Genomic DNA, 22,662 nt, shown 5'->3' with positions numbered 1-22,662 from the left:
TGAAGCTCCTGGCTTCGGCCTGACTCAGCCCTGATCATTTCAGCCACCTGGGGAGTCAATCAGCCAATGGAAGACGTCTCTCTGTGTCTCTTCCTCTCTTTCTCTGTAACTCTTTCAAATAAATAAATAAATAAATAAATCTTAAAGAAGTAATAATCCAGTAGTCACTGAACTGAAGTATACTTTATGGGAATAAAATTATCTTTAAAAACTGAGCAGACACTCTGTGTACTAAAATTACTTTATTACAGTTGATTTTTTTAAACATTTCCTTTGCTATGATACAAAGGATACTTACAAACAAAATATTACATATGACCTTGTTTTCGCTCTTATGTTCTGACAACTTGGTAACAGCTTTAAATGCACAATCTATACAATTAATACAGGTTATATATGAACTATCAGGTATGCTGAACCAGAAGAACACTGACAATACGCTGTACAAGGAGCCTTACCAGTTAGTGCCGTGGACCATTTCTACCGAAGGGAAATGCACATCTGTACAGCCGCCTTTGCCAGCTGGCACGGACAGGGAGGGAGGCTTCTTCCCCAGCACAGCCCTTGCTAAGCCTCCACTGTAGGCATCTGTTTGGTCCAAAAATTGAGAGGACTGCATACATTTAAAATCAGTCATTGGTAAAGTGGTGGAACATCACACTTTCAACATGATAATCTCTCACCCAAAAAATCAGTCCCAGTTTTAATGACCACAGGTCCTTCGTCCATCATGAAAACCCTACAGGATCAAGGGCTTTGGGAGATGAGAAGATGAAGGCTGCCAAAAAAGGAGGCAAGAAACCAAGCCAAAATCTAGGTCTTGCAAAATCATCATTTTTCCCTTCACCAAAGGGAACTAGAAATGTACAAATTCATTGATGAACCTCAATGATAACATCAGTTAGCTGATAACCCTCATTTTACCTGGACCCCTGACTTGTGGGAATAACCAAAATAGACTGTGGATAATATATATACCACTTTTAGGAAGGAACCTTTTGCTTAGAATATTCCCTTTAGACACCAAAGCTGGTCCTGGGCTATTCAGGTGTGCATTAGTCTCTCAATGGTCTACTCAGAAATGATAAGGTTACAGCTTTTTTTCTTTCTTTTTTTTTTTTTTAAATAAAAAAGCGACTGAAGCATTTTTTAAAAGGTAAATAGCAAAAATAAAAATAAAAACCAACCCTGGCATTTGCACAAATAATGCAAATGGAGTGATATGGCCTTTAAGGAAGGGTTAGTAGAAGGGAAGATAGAAGTGAAGAAAATCCAGAGAAAATGATGTATTAGTTTTTCTTTTTAAAAATTTCTACATGTGCAAAAAAATCATGCTGTTTGAGAAAAACAAAGGGAAATGAGTACATAAAACTAAAAACATAAATAATATGTTTGGATGACTGGTAAAAGCAGAAACCAACCTGGGTTACAAAAAGGATTATACATTCAAGATGCTCTTAAACCCAGTGGGATAACTTATGTTAAAACTGTGTTAATAGTTATGTTAAAAATCTCAAGTTTGTTTTTAAATCTTCACAATACAAGCAAAGCTGTTTTAAAATATACACTATACATATTTCTCATAGTCTCTCCAACCTCAATAATGCGCATTACACCGTTTCATAAACTAAAACATGGGGGTTCTGAAAGCTCAATTGCTCACAGAAACCCATCCATTATTTAAATGTTTGTTTGAAGTTTTAAGTGGGTTAAAAATCTTAGCAGACTTACATAAATAGGATTTAGCAACACAAGTGTTAATTTAAAAAACTCTAAAGCATTTACAAATTATCTGATTCGAACAGTCTGGGAAGTTATGTGCACTATACTTTAAAATGTTATTTACATCAGACCATTGCTTTTGTTGAAATTTCCCTAGAAAATACTAAAAAAAAACAAAAAAACAAAACGAAGACGAATTAACCTGTTTTCACTTAGCGGGAAAAGATCATAAAAGAAAAGGTAAAATAAGAACAAACTTACATCCTAATAGAAACCCCACACATCCCTCCTCATTTAGGTTTTACTCTAGGAAACCACTTGTAACTCCTAATAGGCTCATTCCTCAAGTGTCAAGATACTGGGATAAAATACCTTGTCAGGTAAATTACTGGCCTCAAGTGGACTTTTCTTTTTTTGAAATGTTTTCCCACCTTATGTCTCTGGCTTGGATTATTTTGGGACATCTGTAATTAATTAGAGGGGCACTCTAAATAGGCACAATTCCCATTTAATGTGGAATAAGAATCATAAAATGCTATTAGGAAGAAGGAGTGGTGGTTTCTTTGATACTATGAAATGCAAGGAAAGAGTACATTTGGAATGGGCACCCAGAGAAGGCTGTGTGGCAATACACCATGGGCAGCCAACATCTTTATAAACTAAATGTACTTGACTATGACCAAAAAATGGGTTAGAAGGGATCTAATATCCCCTAGGTCTTTTGATATGTGCCAAATCACCACAAAGACCAGCCAGAATCTGCAAGTGTTAGGCAGTTACATCCTTTTTAATCACACCCTTTTTATTCACTCCATGACCATGTGCAATTTATAATAACAGTAATGTTCATGTCTAGGCAATGTCTTTGAGGGCTCAGAAAAAGCAAAATGTGCCACTGAGAGAAACCTGTTCCCATATAACTGGTCTTCATGCTTTCAAGTGGCCCTAATATACCTTGAATACTAAGCCAAGCCATGCAAAAGCAAAGAGTACACACTTTTCATTAACATTGGTATCTCATTTCTAAACCACTGACCTCAGAGTTGCCATAGAAACATATAAACACAAATACTGAAAGCATACAATTGAGGGTTTATGGATTTTTACGAAATGCATTTCCCTCAGCTATGTTCACCAGTCTTCAATACCTTGGCTACAAGGCATATCACAGAAAGGGAGGTTAAGTGGGGATAATGCAAAAGGAATATATGTAGCTCTGGAATCAGGACAAATGTTCCAGAAATGGGATCAATGTGCCAGCAATAAGCATAGTTCATTTCATTTGCAAATTCAGTTACAGAGCCCAATAAACAGTCCCAAACCATAATGTTATCACTTGCATAATTTACATCAACATTCAAACACTTGCACTTCACAGACAAAACACACTTCTGTAAACATGGCCACTGGGGGAGGGCGGTTCCTTACCTCATTCAGACTGAGGACATGTAATCATTATATTAAATAAAATTATTTCGCTTTAAAAGACTTCAAACCTGACCAATGATTAAGCTTCATTTCTCCCTGTGTAACAACACTTAGGCATTAATTCTAAAAATGTCACCTAGGATGATTTCAGGATTAGATGCTAGGACCACAACTGGCAATGACAGCAACTCCTCTCTAAGGGGCACAGAGCTATAAACTTTAGTACAAAAACAAAAAAATACAGAAACTAAGTCAATTTGTTAGCTACATATTTACAGATAATTACAGGATTTTTCACTCATAATTGCTAAAAACTATGAGTGAAAGGAAACTGTGCAGGTTGAATTACCCGTACTTTGGGGGAAATCCTTGGGCTATTGATACCCTTCTTCATTCACTCATAACATCACACTTTCCACTTTTCATGGCAAACTACCTACAGATGTTCAGACTTCTAAGTTTGGTGGGCATCCTGCCATTTCAGAGCAAATTTAACCCTCTTCTCTTTTTAAAGAACCCTTTGTATTTTTAAAAACAAAACAAAAAATACACTCCAACAGATACACACGCACACACACAAATCTCGGAAGCTTTACAAAATTTGGATAGCTGGCAAACAGTGATGGTGACATAGTAAATGGCTCCCCAGTAATTCTCTGCCTTTATTCTCTCTAAAGGATATCTATGGGTGGGTGGAAGTGCAAGCTTAAGAAACCCACAATAGGCAGATAAGGTGCATACTAATTTATAAAATTTCTTATGATGTGAAGTCTACTCTTAGGCCAAATGGGTTCTGTTCCTTTGTTTGAATGAAATTTTGAAGTCTAAATATAAATGAGGAAAAAATTAGTCAACTTGACTTTACAGGGGGCTACCAGAATTCAGTAGAAAATACAAATACACAATAAAGGAAGATTTCTCAGCTTCACTTTCTTTTTCCAGACAGTGTTTAATAAAACTAAAAGTCATTTCCAATGTAGACCTATTTGTAGTGATTTCATCAAAGTGCAGACAACATAACCACACACAGCAAAACAGACTTCAATCAGTAGTCCTTGCATACAAGAGGCAAGTCTGCTAAGTGTACAGAACACTCTTCACTCTATAAGGAATCTGAGGGTGGGAAATGTCCAGTTCTTAACAACTAAGAATGAGTAAATGCCTTTTAAAAGGCAGTGCTACAACCTGGTTGGGACACTTAAGTTAGATGGGGAAAACAAAACTGATTTTGTTTCTCTTCAATAACAATCTGTATTTTGGTAAGCAGCTCGAAGATGACAGCCCAAGTTTTGACCTTGCTCCTTAGAGAAGGCTCTTTTCTATCTACAAAATGAAATCCTCTTCTTCCATCAGTATAGAAGATTCACACTTATATACCTTACATACATTATTTTCTGACTTGACTACACACTAAGATACTTCACATTGTGAGCATGGGACAAAACACAGGACTATATAAGCCTCCAAGGAAAGGATTGCTGTGTTGGGCCAAATCTCTGCTTGAATAGTAGTGGCTCAGAATGGGTAGAAGGTGCACAAAGAACTTACTATTAGCAAGCAAGAAGAGGCAGCTAAAAGGAGAAAGCACCTCACACCAATACCATATTTCTCTCTCCCAGTGGCCATTTCCTGTAGACTTTACAGTTTAGGAGAATGTTAGATACTTTAGCAGTATTTCTCTTTGCTCTTCTGATCCTCATCAAAATATATAATTATTAATATTAATGGAATAAAAGAATAGGAGGATCAATGGCATCACTACTAAGAAGTATGTATAGAGACTACATAGAAGGTTGTGATTTATTGGTTTTTAAATCATCTTTGCAGAGGAATCACCACCAGTGTTCTTAACTTGCTATGGTTCATTTCTCTCCGCATCACTTATCTTTTATTGAATCACAACATGAAATGGCTCCTTCCCCAGCACTATTTTACTAAATCGCAAATTATGGTTCCATATTCTGCTTAACTTTCTCTTCACTCACACAAGTGCTAAGAGGGGATTAAAAAGGAAAAGATTGCATCTAATGATCACCTTCTCATAAATATCAACCCAGAGTACTCATTTGTAAGAAGCACTGGCATTCTTGCCTTAACTGAGGACTGAAATAACAAAACCAAACAAAAACAACAGAACCTTAAGCGCCCTGATGGAAATGTACAGTATGAGTTACATCCATCTATCTATACACATATAGACACTCATATGTATATACAATATATACATACAAATGATAATAGCTATACCAAAAATGTGCATATTAAACACAGTTTTAAAAAGCCAGTAGATGATGGTATAATACAATTTATTTCCACTAGTGAATGGCACAAATGGAGAAATGCAAAGGAGGTGTTTCAAGTACAATGAAGTTATTTTTCACAGGTGAAAATAAATAGTATTATTCCAGTGTCCAACACATGTATTCTATAAAAGTTTAAAATGCTAGACATTTAGTACTTACAGAAGCAGAAAGTAACTAAAGTCTGCCTTATGGTCTGAAAAAGATAGTCATAATTTTTCAGTTTTTGAAAAGAGGGTGAGGAAAAATTCATGGAGTTGGAGGGAGTATCCAGGATAGTTTCTTTAGTGGACTGAATGGTATTTACCTGATGTCTAGGCAGCCAAAAGTAATAAGGACTATGTTAAACACTTCAATTTATCAATAAATCCTTGACTTGAGATTATGAAGCATGTTGCTTCTGTGAGTGCAGCTTCAAATGGAGGACTATTCATCTCTGGGTACAGAAATTACTAAAAAGAATAGAAGCTCTGAATAAAAACCATATAAACACAGTTTTCAGCTAACATTACCTATGTAAGGACAATATTATCAGATACTATAATTTGGGATCAGAGCTGACTTTAATAAGGAGGAAAAAACACATTCAAAGGGAAGGGAATCCAATTAGAGATAATTTATTTATTTCAAGAGGATTTGCATTTTTAAAATGCTAACCTCAAAAAAGGGAGAGGGAGCAAACACAAGAAACTTTTTACTGTCAGGCTCTGGATACCAGATATAGCATTTATAACTTATGATATGGTATACATATTTCCCACATTTTTATTTCTCTTAAACATATAATGAGTTAACACCAACACTGGGAAGGAGGTAGTGTTAATTTGATCAAATGTTGAGATTTGCACATTGACTGAGCAAAGTGCTTACTCTTTCTTTAGGAAATCTCAAAACCTTTCAAATTTTCCTGCTGCAAGCATTACTCTCTGATGATTCCTACCACGTATGAGATCCCTTAGAAGTCAGATCTTATAAACACACACAAACCAATTCATTTGAATCATTTTTGCAAACTATATATATATTTGAATTAAAAATTAATAGTATAAATCTGGATTAATAGTCCTGACCTATATGTAAAACTGGTTGCCACACAATTAAATAAAAGCCCTACTGGACAGACATTTGGAGTCAAGATTCAATCATGCTTTTATATAAATACATATTACTCTGAATGGGCTCAGTAATTCAGTTTCACTAATTTACATTCACAACTGGATTTTAAAATGTATCACTGGTAGTATTTGGGATTTAAAGAGTTTTGCACACAAAACTGACCTGTTTCCCTGTTTTATTTTTCTAGTAGTACAGAGGGGCCAGATATATGAAGAATTATTTTAAAGGTATCAAATTCCATTATACTTTTTGAACATTTTAGTAAACTGTAAAGCTCTCTAATTATTTTGCTCCAAATAGGTAGATTTCTCAATTTGTTCCAAACATTGTATGTTAACTTGTCTTTGAATGCAAAAAATATAGTAAGAAAAAAAAATCTCTTACATTTCATTCATGTTTATATAACAGTGACCACCTGAAGGATGGCCACCAGGATAGTAAATCAGAGTGTTACAGGGAACACTCTAAAACTGTGTGTAAATTCCACTGTAATCTTGGTTTTAAAAATATTTACACTAAAATATTAATATTTCTTCCAGTTACCTTCAAATCAATGTCAGAAACTCTTAAAGGAGCAGACTTGTAGAGACTGGGCTGACATACCTGGAGATTTAAAATTCGGTTAAGAAAAACCAAGACTTCAACAGTGATAGATTATTATTTGGTCATTAATTTGGTCTAAATGAAGAATATTATTGAGAGAGATTTAGTTCTACCTTGGAGCTCTCTGACTATATGAAAAGCAGGATCCAGTGTTAGCAGCAAGGACCCTTCAAGACAACTGGGCAGAGGACAAGAACTTGCAAGAAACTCCAATCTGTCACTGAAATCGACACTCTTTTCCTTTAAGTCATATTCACAGTTCCCACCTACCTCCAATTCAATTTCCATACACGTAATAGAATACCAAATAACACCCGCTTTCAACATTGGGTTGATCCTTCATTGTAAAACAAAACAAAATATGCTGTCCCTCCCTCCCCAAATAATGTTACTTTTTGTCAAGAGATTCCCTGACCACAATAACCACCCATTCCCCCTTTTTTTAATTTGCCAAACTTCCTAGTTCCTTTTCAGTAGTACTTCAGCACTGAGGCTTGAGACTTCTGGAAGTGGTGTTTCCTATTGTGTGATGTTAATATGATGCCAAATAGTCACTAAGTCTCAATGAACTAGAAGTTTGTAAAGTACTGCAGCAACAAAAATAGCAACTAGAAGGAAAAAAAAAAAAAAAAAAAAGGAGGACCTGTGCATGTGGCAAAAATCTACAGTGGTGATGAGGATTAGTCAGCAGCTGGTAAAGTCATTGGCTCAGTGACTCCTGGTTCACTATGGCAATTAAAGATTTAAATAATTGGCTATTCTACTTGTAAACAGGAAATCCCATAAGCCAAAGGGGATAAACAAATTATGTTGAAGTAGTGTGATGAGAATTTCAATACATGGCAGTTTTGCAAATATGGCATCATTCAAATACCTCTGGCATTTGATGTATATTGGCTGTGTGTCTTTGTTAATTGTATAAAGCAGAAGAACTGTCTGGGGTCTTGGGGATTCTAGAGCGTAGCTAGGATGAGATATCACAGTATAAGCAACAAAACGCCAGGATATACAGGCTTCATATCCTCACTCGGACATCAGACGTATTCATCAAATGACCTTTCCAAGGCCCCTCTCACCCTTCTGGACTTCCCCTTTGCAGGTTCACAGGTTAATGCAATTCCCACACAACTCGTCATCTCCTTAGCCACTTCCACTTCACTGTGACACAAGAAGGCACAACTGAATGGACAAAAATCACTGACAAATCTACAAAGCATTCAGAAAAGGAACTAAGTTGTTTCTACCACCTGAAAAAGTCAATGCAATCCTTTAGTGTTTATGGATTTCTTTTAGTCATTCCAAATGAGGCTGAGAAGTCAAAAGAATTTAATAAAGAAAATACACTGGTGAGGGGATGCAGGGTGTTCCATAATAACTTATTCAGCAAATGCTGCCTGCTGTGAGTGGTTCATAAGAATTTGGGATAAAGAGGAAGGCTTAGATCTTTTCACAAACTTCCATTTTGCTGCATTTTATTTTTTGCAGTGTTCAGAAAATACCCCCTATGTAGCCAATTTCTTTGTACCACATGCATGATGTGTGTGTATATGAGTGCGTGTATAAACACACACACACATACATTCATATGTTTAATACCAATTCCCCTTTCCAAAAATTCCCCGAAAGTTTAAAAACCAAAACAAAACCCGGCAGCCAAATACTATGACATCCCAATCAGTAAACACAAAACAGAACGTTTTACAAAAATGAATAAAATATACCATGTGCACTCAGCTCCTCACTGTAGTACCCAAGTGAGGAGGCTGCTGTGACGATGTCTGTAGGCAGTTTCTTTTGGCAGACAGCTCCAGCGGAATTGCCACTCTCAATTATTAAGTTATGTATAAGACATATGTGACCCATTGGATATTTGTGAAGTGACACTCGTGCTTCTGCTCATGCCCTGCTCCGTCCGTCCCCCAGAAGCTGTCCGCCTCAGAGCCTGGGGGCTATTGCGGACTCCCATACTGCTACCTCGAGGTACCCCTTGCATTGGCCCCGAGGGGTGACCCCATGGCTGGGGTCCACCTTGCATTGGATGCCCCCAAGCTTGTGGTGGGCCACCCATGGGATGACCCCAGTGAGGTCCTGGACCCCCAGTAGGATTGTGAGACCAACCAGAAGCTCCTGGGTAGCTGTGGCTGAATGCCTCAGGGGAGAGATTAGAAAGAACCATGTTACTAAAACCTAGTCTCATGCTTTCAGAGTCAAAAGCTTCAATTTCTCTGGCTTGACGTTCCAGCAGGCTTCGTATTCTTTCTGTGCGTTCATTCTGTAAAGCCAACATCTCTTCTTCAATCTGTTGAGGGTTAGAGAAGACAAGCAAAAGAATTATTTAAAAAATTATTAACTGAGGAAGCAATAATTACTCAGCTTTCAAGTGGCTACTGTATGGATATACACTTAAAAAAATAAAAAAATCAAAAAGCCAAGGGAATAATTTTAAAGATTATTAAAAATAATTTCTACTGAAATAATAAATAAAGGCAACTATCATTAATGGTTACTAAATCCATTAGGCAAAAAAGTAGGTGGAAAATGAAAACAAGTGAGGGGATAACCAGCCGTACTGGATAGCAGACACATACTAATAGACACTAATAAAAGAAATATTGGTGTAGGAATAAACAGCTGAAATGGAAATAGAATGCAGATTCCAGTTTGTTGGTCTTTAATGCAGGACAAAGCAGTTTCTAATCCAATAAAAAAAGATGGCTTTTTAAACAAACACAACTAGCCAACTATCTGGAAGGAAATAAAAATGGAACTTCATCTATACACAAAAATATATTCCAGGGGCCAGTGCTGTGGTGTAGCGGGTAAAGCTGCAGCCTGCAGTGCCAGCATCCCATGTGGGTGCCAGTTTGAGACCCGGCTGCTCCACTTCCGATCCAGCTCTCTGCTATGGTCTGGGAAAGCAGTGGAGGATGGCCCAAGTGCTTGGGCCCCTGTTCCCATGTGGGAGACCTGGAAGAAGCTCCTGGCTCCTGATCAGTGCAGCTCTGGCCGTTGCGGCCAATTGGGGAGTGTACCAGTGAATGGAAGAACTCTCTCTCTCTCCCTCTCTGTCTCTCCTTCTCTCTGGGATGGTATCTCTGACTTTCAAAAGACTTCCAAAGTCTAAAGTGAAAAGCAAAAAAGAAAAATATGCAGCAATTTTCTAAAAGCTGAAGAACTTTTTTAAATCAAAAATCATCATGTACATTTTTAATAAAAAATATTAGAAATAGAAAAGGATATCTTTATTTGAACACCTGAAAATTTTAGAATTGTAGAAAACACTATTTGAATAATTGTCTCTAAAAAGCTAAACTTCCATGTCAAAATGCCCATTGTGATGTTTCTAGATGGCTACTGCTCTAAAAATCAGGAAAAAAAAAAAAAAAGCTGCAATAACTAAACAGTTAGTTTTCATGTTAGAAGTAGCGAATACTATGATTACTTATCACTAAGGCTCAACTCCTGTCTTTCAATGTGTATAATCACTATTACAGACATATTTACATGGTACTTTGCACTGGATTCCTGTTCTATATAAAAGAGAAACGGAAACTAAAAGTACTCAAGTATTAAATACATGCTATAAACCCATTTATAAACATACTAACTTTTAAAGGAAAATTTAAAGCATAATTCAGTTATTCTAATTTTCCTATCGAAAAATGAAGATCTGGGGCTGGTGTGGAACAGTGAACTAACCTGCCACCTGCAATGCTGGCACCCTATATCAGAGTGCTGATTCAAGTCCTGGCTTCTCCAGTTCTGATTCAAAGTCTCTTAATGCACCTTCCAAAGCAGCAGATCATGGCCCAAGAACTTGGGCCTCGGCCACTCACATGAATTTCCTAGCTCCTGGGTTTGGCCTGACCCACCCCTGATCACCACTGCCATTTGGGGAGTGAACAGCCAGTAGAAGATGTCTATCTCTCCCTCTGTCACCCTCCCTTTGAACAAATTTTTTTTTTTTGAAAAAGGATAATTGAGAAGTACCTCAGGACCACCTGACGATGTTTTAAGTATCATTCATTATCCTGAGAAACCCATTAGGTTAGTCGAAACTTTAATTACATTAGCACAGTGTTTACTGGTTTACCAAAAAATAAAATAAGTGAAAAATACTGACATTGCTGTTTGTGGGTAAGTATCTCTCTTCATTTTCATCTACTTCTGATCTTTTTGACTTCAAAAGCATTTCTTCTGAATGACACCGTTCCATTGTACATATCTTTTTTATTTTATTTATTTTTATTTATTTTATTTTTTGACAGGCAGAGTGGACAGGCAGAGTGAGAGAGAGAGACAGAGAGAAAGGTCTTCCTTTTGCCGTTGGTTCACCCTCCAATGGCCGCCGCAGCTGGTGAGCTGCGGCCGGCATACCACGCTGTTCCGAAGGCAGGAGCCAGTTGCTTATCCTGGTCTCCCATGGGGTGCAGGGCCCAAGCACTTGGGCCATGCTCCACTGCACTCCCTGGCCACAGCAGAGAGCTGGCCTGGAAGAGTGGCAACCGGGACAGAATCCGGCGCCCCGACCGGGACTAGAACCTGGTGTGCCGGCGCCTCTAGGTGGAGGATTAGCCTGTTGGGCCACGGCGCCGGCCTTTTTTTTTTATTTTTGACAGGCAGAGTGGACAGTGAGAGAGACAGAGAGAAAGGTCTTCCTTTGCCGTTGGTTCACCCTCCAATGGCCACTGCGAACGGCGCACTGCGGCCGGCGCACCGCGCTGATCTGAAGGCAGGAGCCAGGTGCTTCTCCTGGTATCCCATGGGATGCAGGGCCCAAGCACTTGGGCCATCCTCCACTGCACTCCCGGGCCATAGCAGAAAGCTGGCCTGGAAGAGGGGCAACCGGGACTAGAACCCGGTGTACCGGCGCCACATGGCGGAGGATTAGCTTATTGAGCCGCGGCGCCGGCCAATTTTCCATTGTACATATCTTTGCTCGAGTGCTGTAAGTCTCAGATCTATCTGAGGAATGGGCTCTATGAAGATATCGAGAATGTGGCCTTTCCTCTGCATCTTGGATACTCTACCCCTTCTACTATCACCAGTTTCTTGATTTCCCCACTGAGTATAAAAACTGCTTCCATCTCCTGCAGAAGAAAATCACTTGAATTTTTATTCTTTGGAAATACAGTCATTTTATTTGGGAGTGGCTGACCAATCGAAAGTCTTCTTCTGTCACATAAACTACCACTTATACTGGTACTGGAAGAAGCTGTAACTGCAGCAGAAATCGTAGCATGTTCACTATCAATGGAGTCTTCTACAGTTCCTAAATCTTTATTTTTTGTTGAAGAATTTCTAGACATAAAAGGATGGTCCATTACTGAAGACAGACGTGAACGATCCACTGGATTTCTACGAAGTAATTGGTGAATAAGGTCCTTGGCCTCTCATGACAAAAAGCTGGCATTTCATAATCTGCCAATACTACTTTATTTAAGGTGTTCTTGATTGTGTCAATGTCAAAAGGTGGTCTCCTAATAAGTAATGTATAAAACATACAACCCAAGGATCAAACATCAGATTCAAGTCCATGTGCACTTTCAAGTTGCAATTTCTGGTGAAATGTAATTAGGAGTTCTACATAAAGTATAGTGCTTTTCATGCGGCATTTTCAATTGTGTTGCCAACCCAAAGTCAGCAATCTTGATGTTCATATTACATGTGAGGTCCAGGTGCAATATACCATGAGAATGAAGATACAACAGTCTTGTGATGATCTGGTACATGAAGTGTCGAGTTTCATTATCTGAGAAGGGTTTCATTCTGTTTTTTAGATACCTCTTCATTTCTCCATTATGACACATTTCTAATACCAGGTATACATAGTTGTTATCTTCAAAATAATTATAAAGCTCCAAAATAGAAGGATGTTTCAATTGGTAATGTATTTTCACATTAGCAGAAAGCCAGGATCAAAACTACTTTAATGTGTGAAGAAATACCTACCTTTGGCTAATATTAGTATCTATCTCTCTCTGCTTCTTAAATAAGCCTTAAAAAATCCCAAAACAGGGAACACTGCTGTGGTGCAGTAGGCTAAAGTCTCTGCCTGTGGCACTGGCATCCATATGGATGCTGGTTCGTGCCCTGGCTGATCTTCTGATCCAGTTCTCTGTTTCTGGCTTGAGAAACCAGTGGAAGATGGCCCAAGTGCTTGGGTCCCTGCACGCACATGGGAGACCTGGAAGAAGCTCCTGGCTCTTGGCTCCTGATTGGCTCAGCCCTGGACATTGTGGCCATTTGGGGAGTGAACTAGTAGATGGAAGACCTTCCTCTCTCTCTCTCTCTCTCTCTCTCTCTCTCTCTCTCCCCCTCTCTTTGTAACTCTACCTCTCAAATAACTGAATAAAATCTTAAAAAAAACCACAAAAACCCAAAACATATTTATTTTGGTGCAAAAATAAATTTAAAATCACACATAACTTTCTCATAATATATATTCCCCATGACCTTTTTTTTTTTTGAAACAGCACATCAAAACTTCCTTTTAGGGGCCTGCACAGTGGCATAGTGGGTAAAGCTGCCGCCTGCAGTGCCAGCATCCCATACGGATGCTGGTTCGAGTCCCGGCTGCTCCACTTCTGATCCAGTTCTCTGCTTTGGCCTGGGAAAGCAGTGGAAGATGGCCCAAGCCCTTGGGCCCTGCACCCACATGGGAGACCTGGAAGAAGCTCTTGGCTCTTAGCTCCTGGCTTCAGATCTGCACAGCTCTGGCAGTTGCAGCCATCTGGGGAGGAACCAGCGGATGGAAGACCTCTAAGACCTCTCTCTCTCTCTGTCTCTCCTTCTCTCTTGGAGTAACTCTTTCAAGTAAAATAAAAACAAAATCTTTTTTTTTTTTTTTTTTTTTTTGACAGGCAGAGTGGACAGTGAGAGAGAGAGACAGAGAGAAAGGTCTTCCTTTTTGCCGTTGGTTCACCCTCCAATGGCCGCCGCGGTAGTGCGCTGCGGCCGGCGCACCGCGCTGATCTGATGGCAGGAGCCAGGTGCTTCTCCTGGTCCCATGGGGTGCAGGGCCCAAGGACTTGGGCCATCCTCCACTGCACTTTCCTGGCCACAGCAGAGAGCTGGCCTGGAAGAGGGGCAACCGGGACAGGATTGGTGCCCCGACCGGGACTAGAACCCGGTGTGCCGGCGCCGCAAGGCAGAGGATTAGCCTAGTGAGCCACGGCGCCGGCCTCAAAATCTTTTTTTTTTAAACTTCCTTTTATTGCAATTCAAACATTTGAAAATCAGAACATCTAATTATCTGTCCTAATTATTATGCTCTAGACAAAACATCCAATGTTTTCTTTACATTCCTTTCCCACAAGTCATTCTGCACAATTCTTGGTGCTGGGTTTCATCTCACTGCCTTTAGTCTTCTAAACCACATGGGAATACTTGAAACTTATTGGTGCTTCTCTGGGTCAAACCAGAAAGACAAAAAGAACTAAATGACATTGGAAGTCATTCAAATACATTCAAACTACAGATTCCATATAAATCACTGGTACTCAGATAGGAAGAAAAAGACAATTACAACTAATATTATAGGTTATCAAAAATTATTGCTATACAAGTCTATCTTAACATAGAATAGTGTTCTACTGTGTAAAATTACTAGCAAGAACAGTAAAATAGAGATTATGCTTAAAATGACTTTTTGTCATAATCCATTGCTATCTTAGCATTCTCTGATGGATCCCATCCATGAGATAGGCAGTAACTGCAGCAACATCTGAACAGCTCACTTCTTCATTCACTATGAACTCAATTAGGAACAACCTCTCTGCATTCTTTTTTAAGCTGTGAATATCTGTACATTGAGAGGTAACTCAGCTTGGCCAGTTGCTCTCTCCACTCAGATAATAATGTCCCTACACCTCTCCTCCTTTTGGGCCTCTGGAATATCATCTTGACAGCTCTGTGAGACTGTTGAGGTGGATCTTCTGGTTACAGGTGAAGGGAATTTGGCAGAAGGGTTGAGCATCAACTTACTAACATCCTTTTTTTTTTTTTTTTTGACAGGCAGAGTGGACAGTGAGAAAGGTCTTCCTTTGCCATTGGTTCACCCTCCAATGGCCGCCGCGGTTGGCGCGCTGCGGCCGGCGCACTGCGCTGATCCGATGGCAGGAGCCAGGTGCTTCTCCTGGTCTCCCATGGGGTGCAGGGCCCAAGCACTTGGGCCATCCTCCACTGCACTCCCGGGCCACAGCAGAGCGCTGGCCTGGAAGAGGGGCAACCGGGACAGAATCCGGTGCTCCGACTGGGACTAGAACCTGGTGTGCCGGTGCCGCAAGGCGGAGGATTAGCCTAGTGAGCCACGGCGCTGGCCAACATCCTTTGTTAACATTTCTGAATCCTCAGAATTTTCTCCCACAGAAATCCAAAAAGATTCTGCAGACCAGGTTGGATTACACTTTCCTGGTGGGTCCACAGCAGTTGCGTTACACCTCTTAGGTGTTTGGCTCTCAGGTAAAAGAGTGCTGGACTCTCTAGTTACTCCAAAGGAGCCTGAAAATAACTAAACAGCCCATAAAGACAGAAAACACAGCCTCCAACAGAGAGATGAAATGAGCCAACTTCTCTCTATGACTTTTGTGAAGAAGCCTCACACACATGGATATTTTAAATAGAGGAGTCAAGAAAACATTAAATGACACCATGAGTATGCAGTCAAATCACATTCTGAATTTCTAAGAACAAATGATCTAATCCATAATTTCCTTTTTATTCTTTTTTTGCTTAAGATTTATTTATATTGAAAGGCAGAGTTACAGAGAGGGAGAGGGAAAGACAGAGACAGAAAGAGATCTTCTATCCATTGGTTCACTTCCCAAATTGTTGCAGTGGCTGGGGCTGGGCCAGACCAAAGCCCAGAGTTTAGAACTCCATCTCCCACATAGGTGGCAGGGGCCCAAGTACTGGGGACATCTTCTACTATCCCAGGCATGTTATCAGAGAGCTGAACTGAAAGCAGAGCAGCCAGGACTTGAACAGGTACTCACATGGGATGCTGGTGAAGCAGACAGTGGTTTAACCCTCTGTGCAACAATGCCAGCCCCCATAATCTTCTTGAAAAAGGGAAGGGGAAATTTTTACAGACTAAAAGCAATGTGCAGAGCTTGTTTGAGCCTCAATCCAAATAAACCACTTTAAAAAAAAAAAAAAGATTTATTTATTTAAAAGGCTGAGTTACAGAGAGAAAGAGGAACAGACAAGAGATCTTCCATCTGCTGATTCACTCCCCAAATGGGCTCAACAACCAGGGCTGGGCCAGGCAAAAGCCAGGAACCAGGAAGTCCATCTTGGTCTCCTTCATGGGTGGCAGAGGCCCAAGCACTCAGGCCACCTTCCTCTGCTTTCCCAGGTATATTTATCAGGGAGCTGGATCAAAAGTGGAACAGCCAGGACAGAAACCAGAACTCATATGAGACGTCGGATCGCAGGTGGCAGCTTAATCCACTGTATGACAATGGTGGCCCCCAAACAAATCAACTGTAAAACATTTTTGGACATGAACTAAGAAATTATTACTAATTATATTAGCCATCACAATGGAATGATGGTTATGTTAAAGGCAAAAAGTCCTATCCAAATTTAGGAGTAAAATGCTAGCTATACTTGGATTTTCTTATAAAACTCTAGATGCTATCCTTTGAAAAGTATGTGTGTGGAGGTGGGAGAATAGATGAGGGGAAAAAAAAAATCTTGATACCTGTTGAAGCTGGGTGATACATACTTGGGATTTCCTTGTAATATATTTTGTACTGTCTATGTTCAAAATTTTTTATGGTAGAAAGTTATTTAAGCCGGCACTGTGATGCAGAAGGTTAAGTTTCCGCCTGCAATGTCGGCAGCCCATATGGGTGCTGGTTCAAGTCCTAGCTCCTCCATCTCCAATCCAGCTCCCTGCTAATGTGCCTTGGAAAGCAGCAGAAGATGGCCCAAGTGCTTGGACCCCTGTACCCATGTGGGAGACCTGTATGAAGCTCCTAGCTCCTGGCTTTTGCCTGGCCTAGCCCCGGCCATTGCAGCCAATTCGGGAGTGTACGTGGTAAGTCAGCAGATGGAAAACTTCTTTATCTGTTTCTCCTTCTCTCTGTATCTCTGCCTTTTAAATAAGTAAATAAATAAATCTTTAAAAAAAGTTTTTAAAATATTAAACAGCAAGTTTTAAAAAACTGTAAAAGAGCATTAAATTCTAAGATTTTAAAGCATTTTAGGGCCAAAGACAATAATTAGTGGTCACTGCAAAAATGCAGTTCAATAATGCCAGCCTCAAGGACAAATTTTAATTCCTGTTTCTGCTTCTCCCTGCCAACTGAAAACACTGTGTATTTGCAAAATAATTCTCATTATCTTAACATCTTTCTATAAAATACCCAAGTGATACCAATTAAACTTATAAACTTTAAGAACTTAAAATTTTTTCTTTTAAATATCTTATATATCAAAAACTTGGGGCCGGCATCCCAAATGAGCACTGGTTCAAGTCTCACCTGCTCTGCTTCTGATTCATATCCCTGCTAATGTGCCTGGAAAAGCAACAGAAGATGGCCTAGATACTTGGGCCCCTGTCACCCATGTGAGAGACCCCAAACAGAGTTCCAGGCTCCTAGCTGCAGCCTGGGCCAGCCCTGGCCATTGTGGTCATTTGGGCAGTAAATCAGCCAATCAAAGGTATCTGCCTCAATTGGATAACTTTGCCATTCAAAAAATAATTTTTTTAAACAATAAGGGGTAGATATTGTGATGCAGGGAAGTAAACTGCTGCTTGGTATGCTTGCATCACATATCATATCAGTGCCTGGGATTGAGACCTGCCTCCACTTCCAATCCAACTTCTTGTGAATGCACACCCTGAAAGGCAGCAGAGGACTGCTCAGGTGCTTGGGCCACTGCCACCCACATGGGAGACCCTTATGGAGCTCTAGGATCCTGGCTTTGGCCTGACCCAACTCTGGCTGTTGCTGGTGTCTGGGAAGTGAACTTGCAGGAGAAGGACATCTCCCTCTCTCCTTCTCTCTCTCATATGTGTGTGTGTGTGTGTATACACGCATGCAAGGGCCCAAGCACATGGGCCATCTTGTTACTTTATCCCGAAGTGGAGCAGCCAAGACTCAAAGTGGTGCCTATATGGGATGCTCTCATTGCAGGCTGTGGCTTAACCCACTATTATATAAAGCCAGCACCAATTTTTAATTATGATTTCTTATATTTTATACAACATATCTTAAATAGGATTAGCCTATTGAGCTGCGGCGCCAGCCCAGATTGGATTTTAACTACGAAAGTTGTAATCAGACAAAATAAGATTTCTCAAAATATGTGTGTTTCTATCCTTCCCATCTTAAATGAGAAAAATACTTGAGATAATTTTATTATTATTATTATTTTTTATTTGACAGGTAGAGTTATAGACAGTGAGAGAGAGACAGAAAGGTCTTTCCCCTGTTGGTTCATTCCCCAAATGCTGCCAAGGCCGGTGCTGCGCCGATCCAAAGCCAGGAGCCAGGTGAGCCTTCCTGGTCTCCCATGCAGGTGCAGGGGCCCAAGCACCCTGGTCATCCTCCACTCCCCTCCTGGGCCACGGCAGAGAGCTGGACCAGAAGAGCAGCAACCGGGACTAGAACCTGGCACCCACATGGGATGTCGGCACCACAGGCAGAGTATTAATCAAGTGAGCCACAGCGCCGGCCCCAAGATAATTTTTTTAGAGTCAGGTAAGTATCTCTCTTAAGGAAGCCATTAATAAAGACAGCTATGCCAGAGAAATTGCAACATCTGATTTACATGATTTTTTTAAATATATATTTTCAAATATGATAACACCTTCTAGTTTTGTTATAAAATTTATAGGAAATAGAGGAAAATCTATAGGCCTATGGCCTAGAAACAATAACAACTTAAGGAAGATCATTAAGCATGTATTAACAGTGCCCAATGTACCTAGGACTATACCAGCTATATTTCCTCTCAAAATCTCATTCTTTTTCTTTTCCCCAACTCACACGTGTCCCACATAGACACATTCTCTGTTTCTGTCTTTCTCACCTCAGCACCCTAAAGGATGAAAATGTATTTGGGGACTCCAGTTTTATTCTTTAACATATCTGACAAAGTAAAAATGTTTCCAGAAGCAATGTTTCATCCTGACTTTTCAACTGTGTGGAACTGGTTTTATCTTCTGTCCCTCAGTAATCTGTAAAGTTCCAGGCCAAGGATGTATGAGTAAAGCACATCTTCCTGATCCTTTGTCCCTGCCTCTCCCAGGCAACTACTGTAGTTCTTTCTTTTCACTATTCAAGTCTTTCTCCAACCTCCTTAGGTAGAGGTAGGTAGACAAAAGAAGTGAGGAACATGGGGCCAGAGTTGCTACTCTCACAATTCAACTGACCCTTTTTACATAACCCCACATCTTTTCTTTAGCAATTACTACCAATTATATTGCCTTCACTTGTAGAACTCATTAATTGTAGGTTCATACTGAGTCAATAATTTTTTTTTTTTTTGGACAGGCAGAGTGGACAGTGAGAGAGAGAGACAGAGAGAAAGGTCTTCCTTTGCTGTTGGTTCTCCAATGGCCACCGCGGTTGGCGCGCTGCGGCCGGCGCACTGCGCTGATCCGACGGCAGGAGCCAGGTGCTTCTCCTGGTCTCCCATGGGGTGCAGGGCCCAAGCATTTGGGCCATCCTCCACTGCACTCCCTGCCCACAGCAGAGAGCTGGCCTGGAAGAGGGGCAACCAGGACAGAATCGGTGCCCCGACTGGAACTAGAACCCGGTGTGCTGGCGCCGCAAGGCAGAGGATTAGCCTGTTGAGCCGCGGTGCCGGCTCTGAGTCAATAATTTTAAAGGGAAAAACAACAACAACAAAAATCACCACAAAACCCTACTTAACTGCAATTAAAGAAATCTAATGTAACCTGTCAATATAAAAAATTATAAATTATTTTGATAATAATATTTGACTAGAACAATTATCTTCTTTCTCTTACGTATACCTTTTGTTCTAAGAGTGCCCTGCGGAGGGAGACCCTTTGTTCAAGCTCCCGAAGTTCTCGATCGTGTTGTGCCTCAGCTTGCATCTTGATTTTGCTCTGATATGCATTTAACAGCTCCAGTTCCTGCTGCAGCTGCATCTTCAAAACCTGGCACTCTGCTTCCTGTGCTTCATCCAAACGTAGCTGAGAGAGAAATAAAAGTTACATTCTACCATGAGCTACCTATTCATGACCCATAGAAAGAGGGAGAGGTGTTGGAAAAGACTACTCAGGTCACCCAATTGTTCTCTTTTCTAAGAGTAAACATCTCTGGATTAAAAAAAAGAGGCACAATATCCAATGATGGCATTATGATGATAAAGCTATCAATAAGCTATTTGGAGGATGTTTGAATAACCACATTTTTCCTAAGGAAAACCTAGAATCTGGTTTTATAGGTAATACAGAACTCTAAATCTCTTCTTCTTCCTTTCTAGAAATAACTATAGAACAGAATCCAGAAAACTGTAGCCTATGGGCCAAATACGGTCATCCACCTGTTTGTTTTGTTTTTGTTATTGTTGTTGTTTTTAAACAGCCCACTAGCTAAGAATGATTTTGAAATACTTACACAAACATTATCCTCAATTTTGTCTACTGGTCTGTAATGCCCAAAATATTTATTACTTAGTCCTTTAAGAAAAAGTTTACACAACTCCCATATACGATAAGTTTTATATTTGTGTTCAAATACAACCACTTGAATTTCCAGTGCAGTACTAATTTTTGACCACAATTTACTAAATCTGTTGATTTTTTTTTTTTTGGTCCATTGAGCTTTTATTTTAAGCATGCATTTCATCCCTAGAAAAAAGAATACCAGGATTTTCCCTCCTGTGTGTTTTTGTCTTGCGTCTTTGTGGTCCATGATGCCAGCTGAGGTCAGTACAATGAAACCAAACTGGCGAGATAGAACCACATTGTTCTACTATTTTTCTAGATCTTTCAACTGCATGTCAAATCGGGGGCTGATCACTCCACACTTGTTTAACCTGCTTGTGAGGTTCACAACAATTTCCCCGGCTCTGTGATCACCAATGATTTCAAATTTGCCAATGTAACCATGTTTCATCATCACAGTTAGAAACCTGATGATGACTTTGGAAGATAAAGATAGCCTAATAGTACTTGGCGTTTAGCTCTTTTTTTTTTTTTTTTTTTTTTTGGCATTATTGATGCTCCTGAGAGCATTAGTCAGGATGTTCATGTCCATTTTGGTGGCACGGAAAGATGGCGGAAAGAGCCGCTCTAATCTTAATAAGCTGTTAAGATCTGTGTCAGCAGGGAACCTATACAGAATCTCATATCTAAGTACATCACCAAGAACTCTGTATGCAGCATGACATTTCCAAGCAATGCTGAGAACAGAAAGAATGTGAACTACCACCACCATTTCACAAGCTACAAGAGAGCTATCATTTACAACTAGAACTTTAATTGCTGAGATTTCATTTAGGTAGTTGAAGTAAAAGGGCACTAAATTTGTTTTTGCTTAAACAAAGCAAACTTACAGCCTGTGTAGAGAGCATTTCATTAATGCTGTGATCATACTGCTCAGCCAAGATGGCTAACTTCCGGGTCTGCTCCTCCTTGAGCCGTTTTAGAACAGCTTTGTGCTCACTCTTTGGTGTAGTCTCCAGCAGGTGATTTCTTAGTGCTTTGTACTGTCTGGTTTGGATTTTACAGGTATCCTGAAACTGCTTCTTTATTTGGAGTTCTTTAGACTGAGGGGGAAAAAAGGTATAAGTTTTAACATACATTTGGTATACCTCATGCTTGCTTATCTGCTAATAAAAAGGGAAAGACAAAATAAAAAGGCTAGATTATAAGGTTGCAGGTCCTTTCATACTTGACTACTGGGTCAAAACACTGGATTCTATGCATTTTTACAACAAAAACTCTAAAACATTAAAATATTTAATAGCCATTTATCACCAGACTTTAAGCAATACATGTTATTTCACTAGCAAATGTAGTATCTTTAATAAACACTAAAATTAGCTTTTTTAAAAAATATTTTATTTATTTATTTGAGAGGTAGTGTTATGGGGGTTGGAGGCAGAGAGAGAGAGGTCATCCATCACTGATGCACTCTCCAAATGGCCGCAATGGCTGGAGCTAGGCCAATCCAAAGCCAGGAGCCAGGAGCCTCTTTTGGTTCCCCAATGTGTGTGCAAGGGCCCAAGCACTTAGGCCATCTTCTACTATTTTCCTAGGCCATAGCAAAGAGTTGGATAGGAAGAGGAGCAGCTGGGACACAAATTGGTGCCTATATGGGATGCCAGCGCTGCAGGCAGAGGCCTAGCGCACTATGCCACAGCACCGGTCCTTAAAATGAGCTTTTATTGCTGCTTGCATTCATTACAGAAAATTAAACTTCTTCTGAGGAATTAAGTAGATATAAAAGCATTTTATTGGCAAAACAACATTTTAACAGATTGCTGAGGCTGAAAATCAAGC

General features: G+C 40.0%; 1 protein-coding gene and 1 pseudogene across 3 annotated transcripts in view; both read right to left on the bottom strand.

The window, feature by feature from the left end:
- Positions 1 to 2,822: 2,822 nt before the first annotated feature.
- Positions 2,823 to 22,662, bottom strand: part of TAOK1 (TAO kinase 1) — a 155,187-nt gene continuing 135,347 nt past the window's right edge. For all 3 annotated transcript variants that reach the window (XM_062175210.1, XM_062175209.1, XM_062175211.1), the window contains 3 exons: positions 21,714 to 21,926; positions 20,164 to 20,346; positions 2,823 to 9,468 (listed from right to left, as the gene is read on the bottom strand). In XM_062175210.1, coding sequence (XP_062031194.1) covers positions 9,007 to 9,468; positions 20,164 to 20,346; positions 21,714 to 21,926 — 858 coding nt within the window. In that variant the 3' untranslated portion in view covers positions 2,823 to 9,006. The remainder of the gene's footprint in view (positions 9,469 to 20,163; positions 20,347 to 21,713; positions 21,927 to 22,662) is intronic.
- LOC133776786 (serine/threonine-protein kinase PLK4-like) lies at positions 10,608 to 13,072 on the bottom strand (annotated as a pseudogene).

Source organism: Lepus europaeus, chromosome 18 (genome assembly GCF_033115175.1).
Source record: "Lepus europaeus isolate LE1 chromosome 18, mLepTim1.pri, whole genome shotgun sequence".
Classification (NCBI taxonomy): domain Eukaryota; kingdom Metazoa; phylum Chordata; class Mammalia; order Lagomorpha; family Leporidae; genus Lepus; species Lepus europaeus.
Note: the sequence above shows the minus strand (reverse complement) of the source record. Positions and strands in the feature narration are given on the sequence as shown.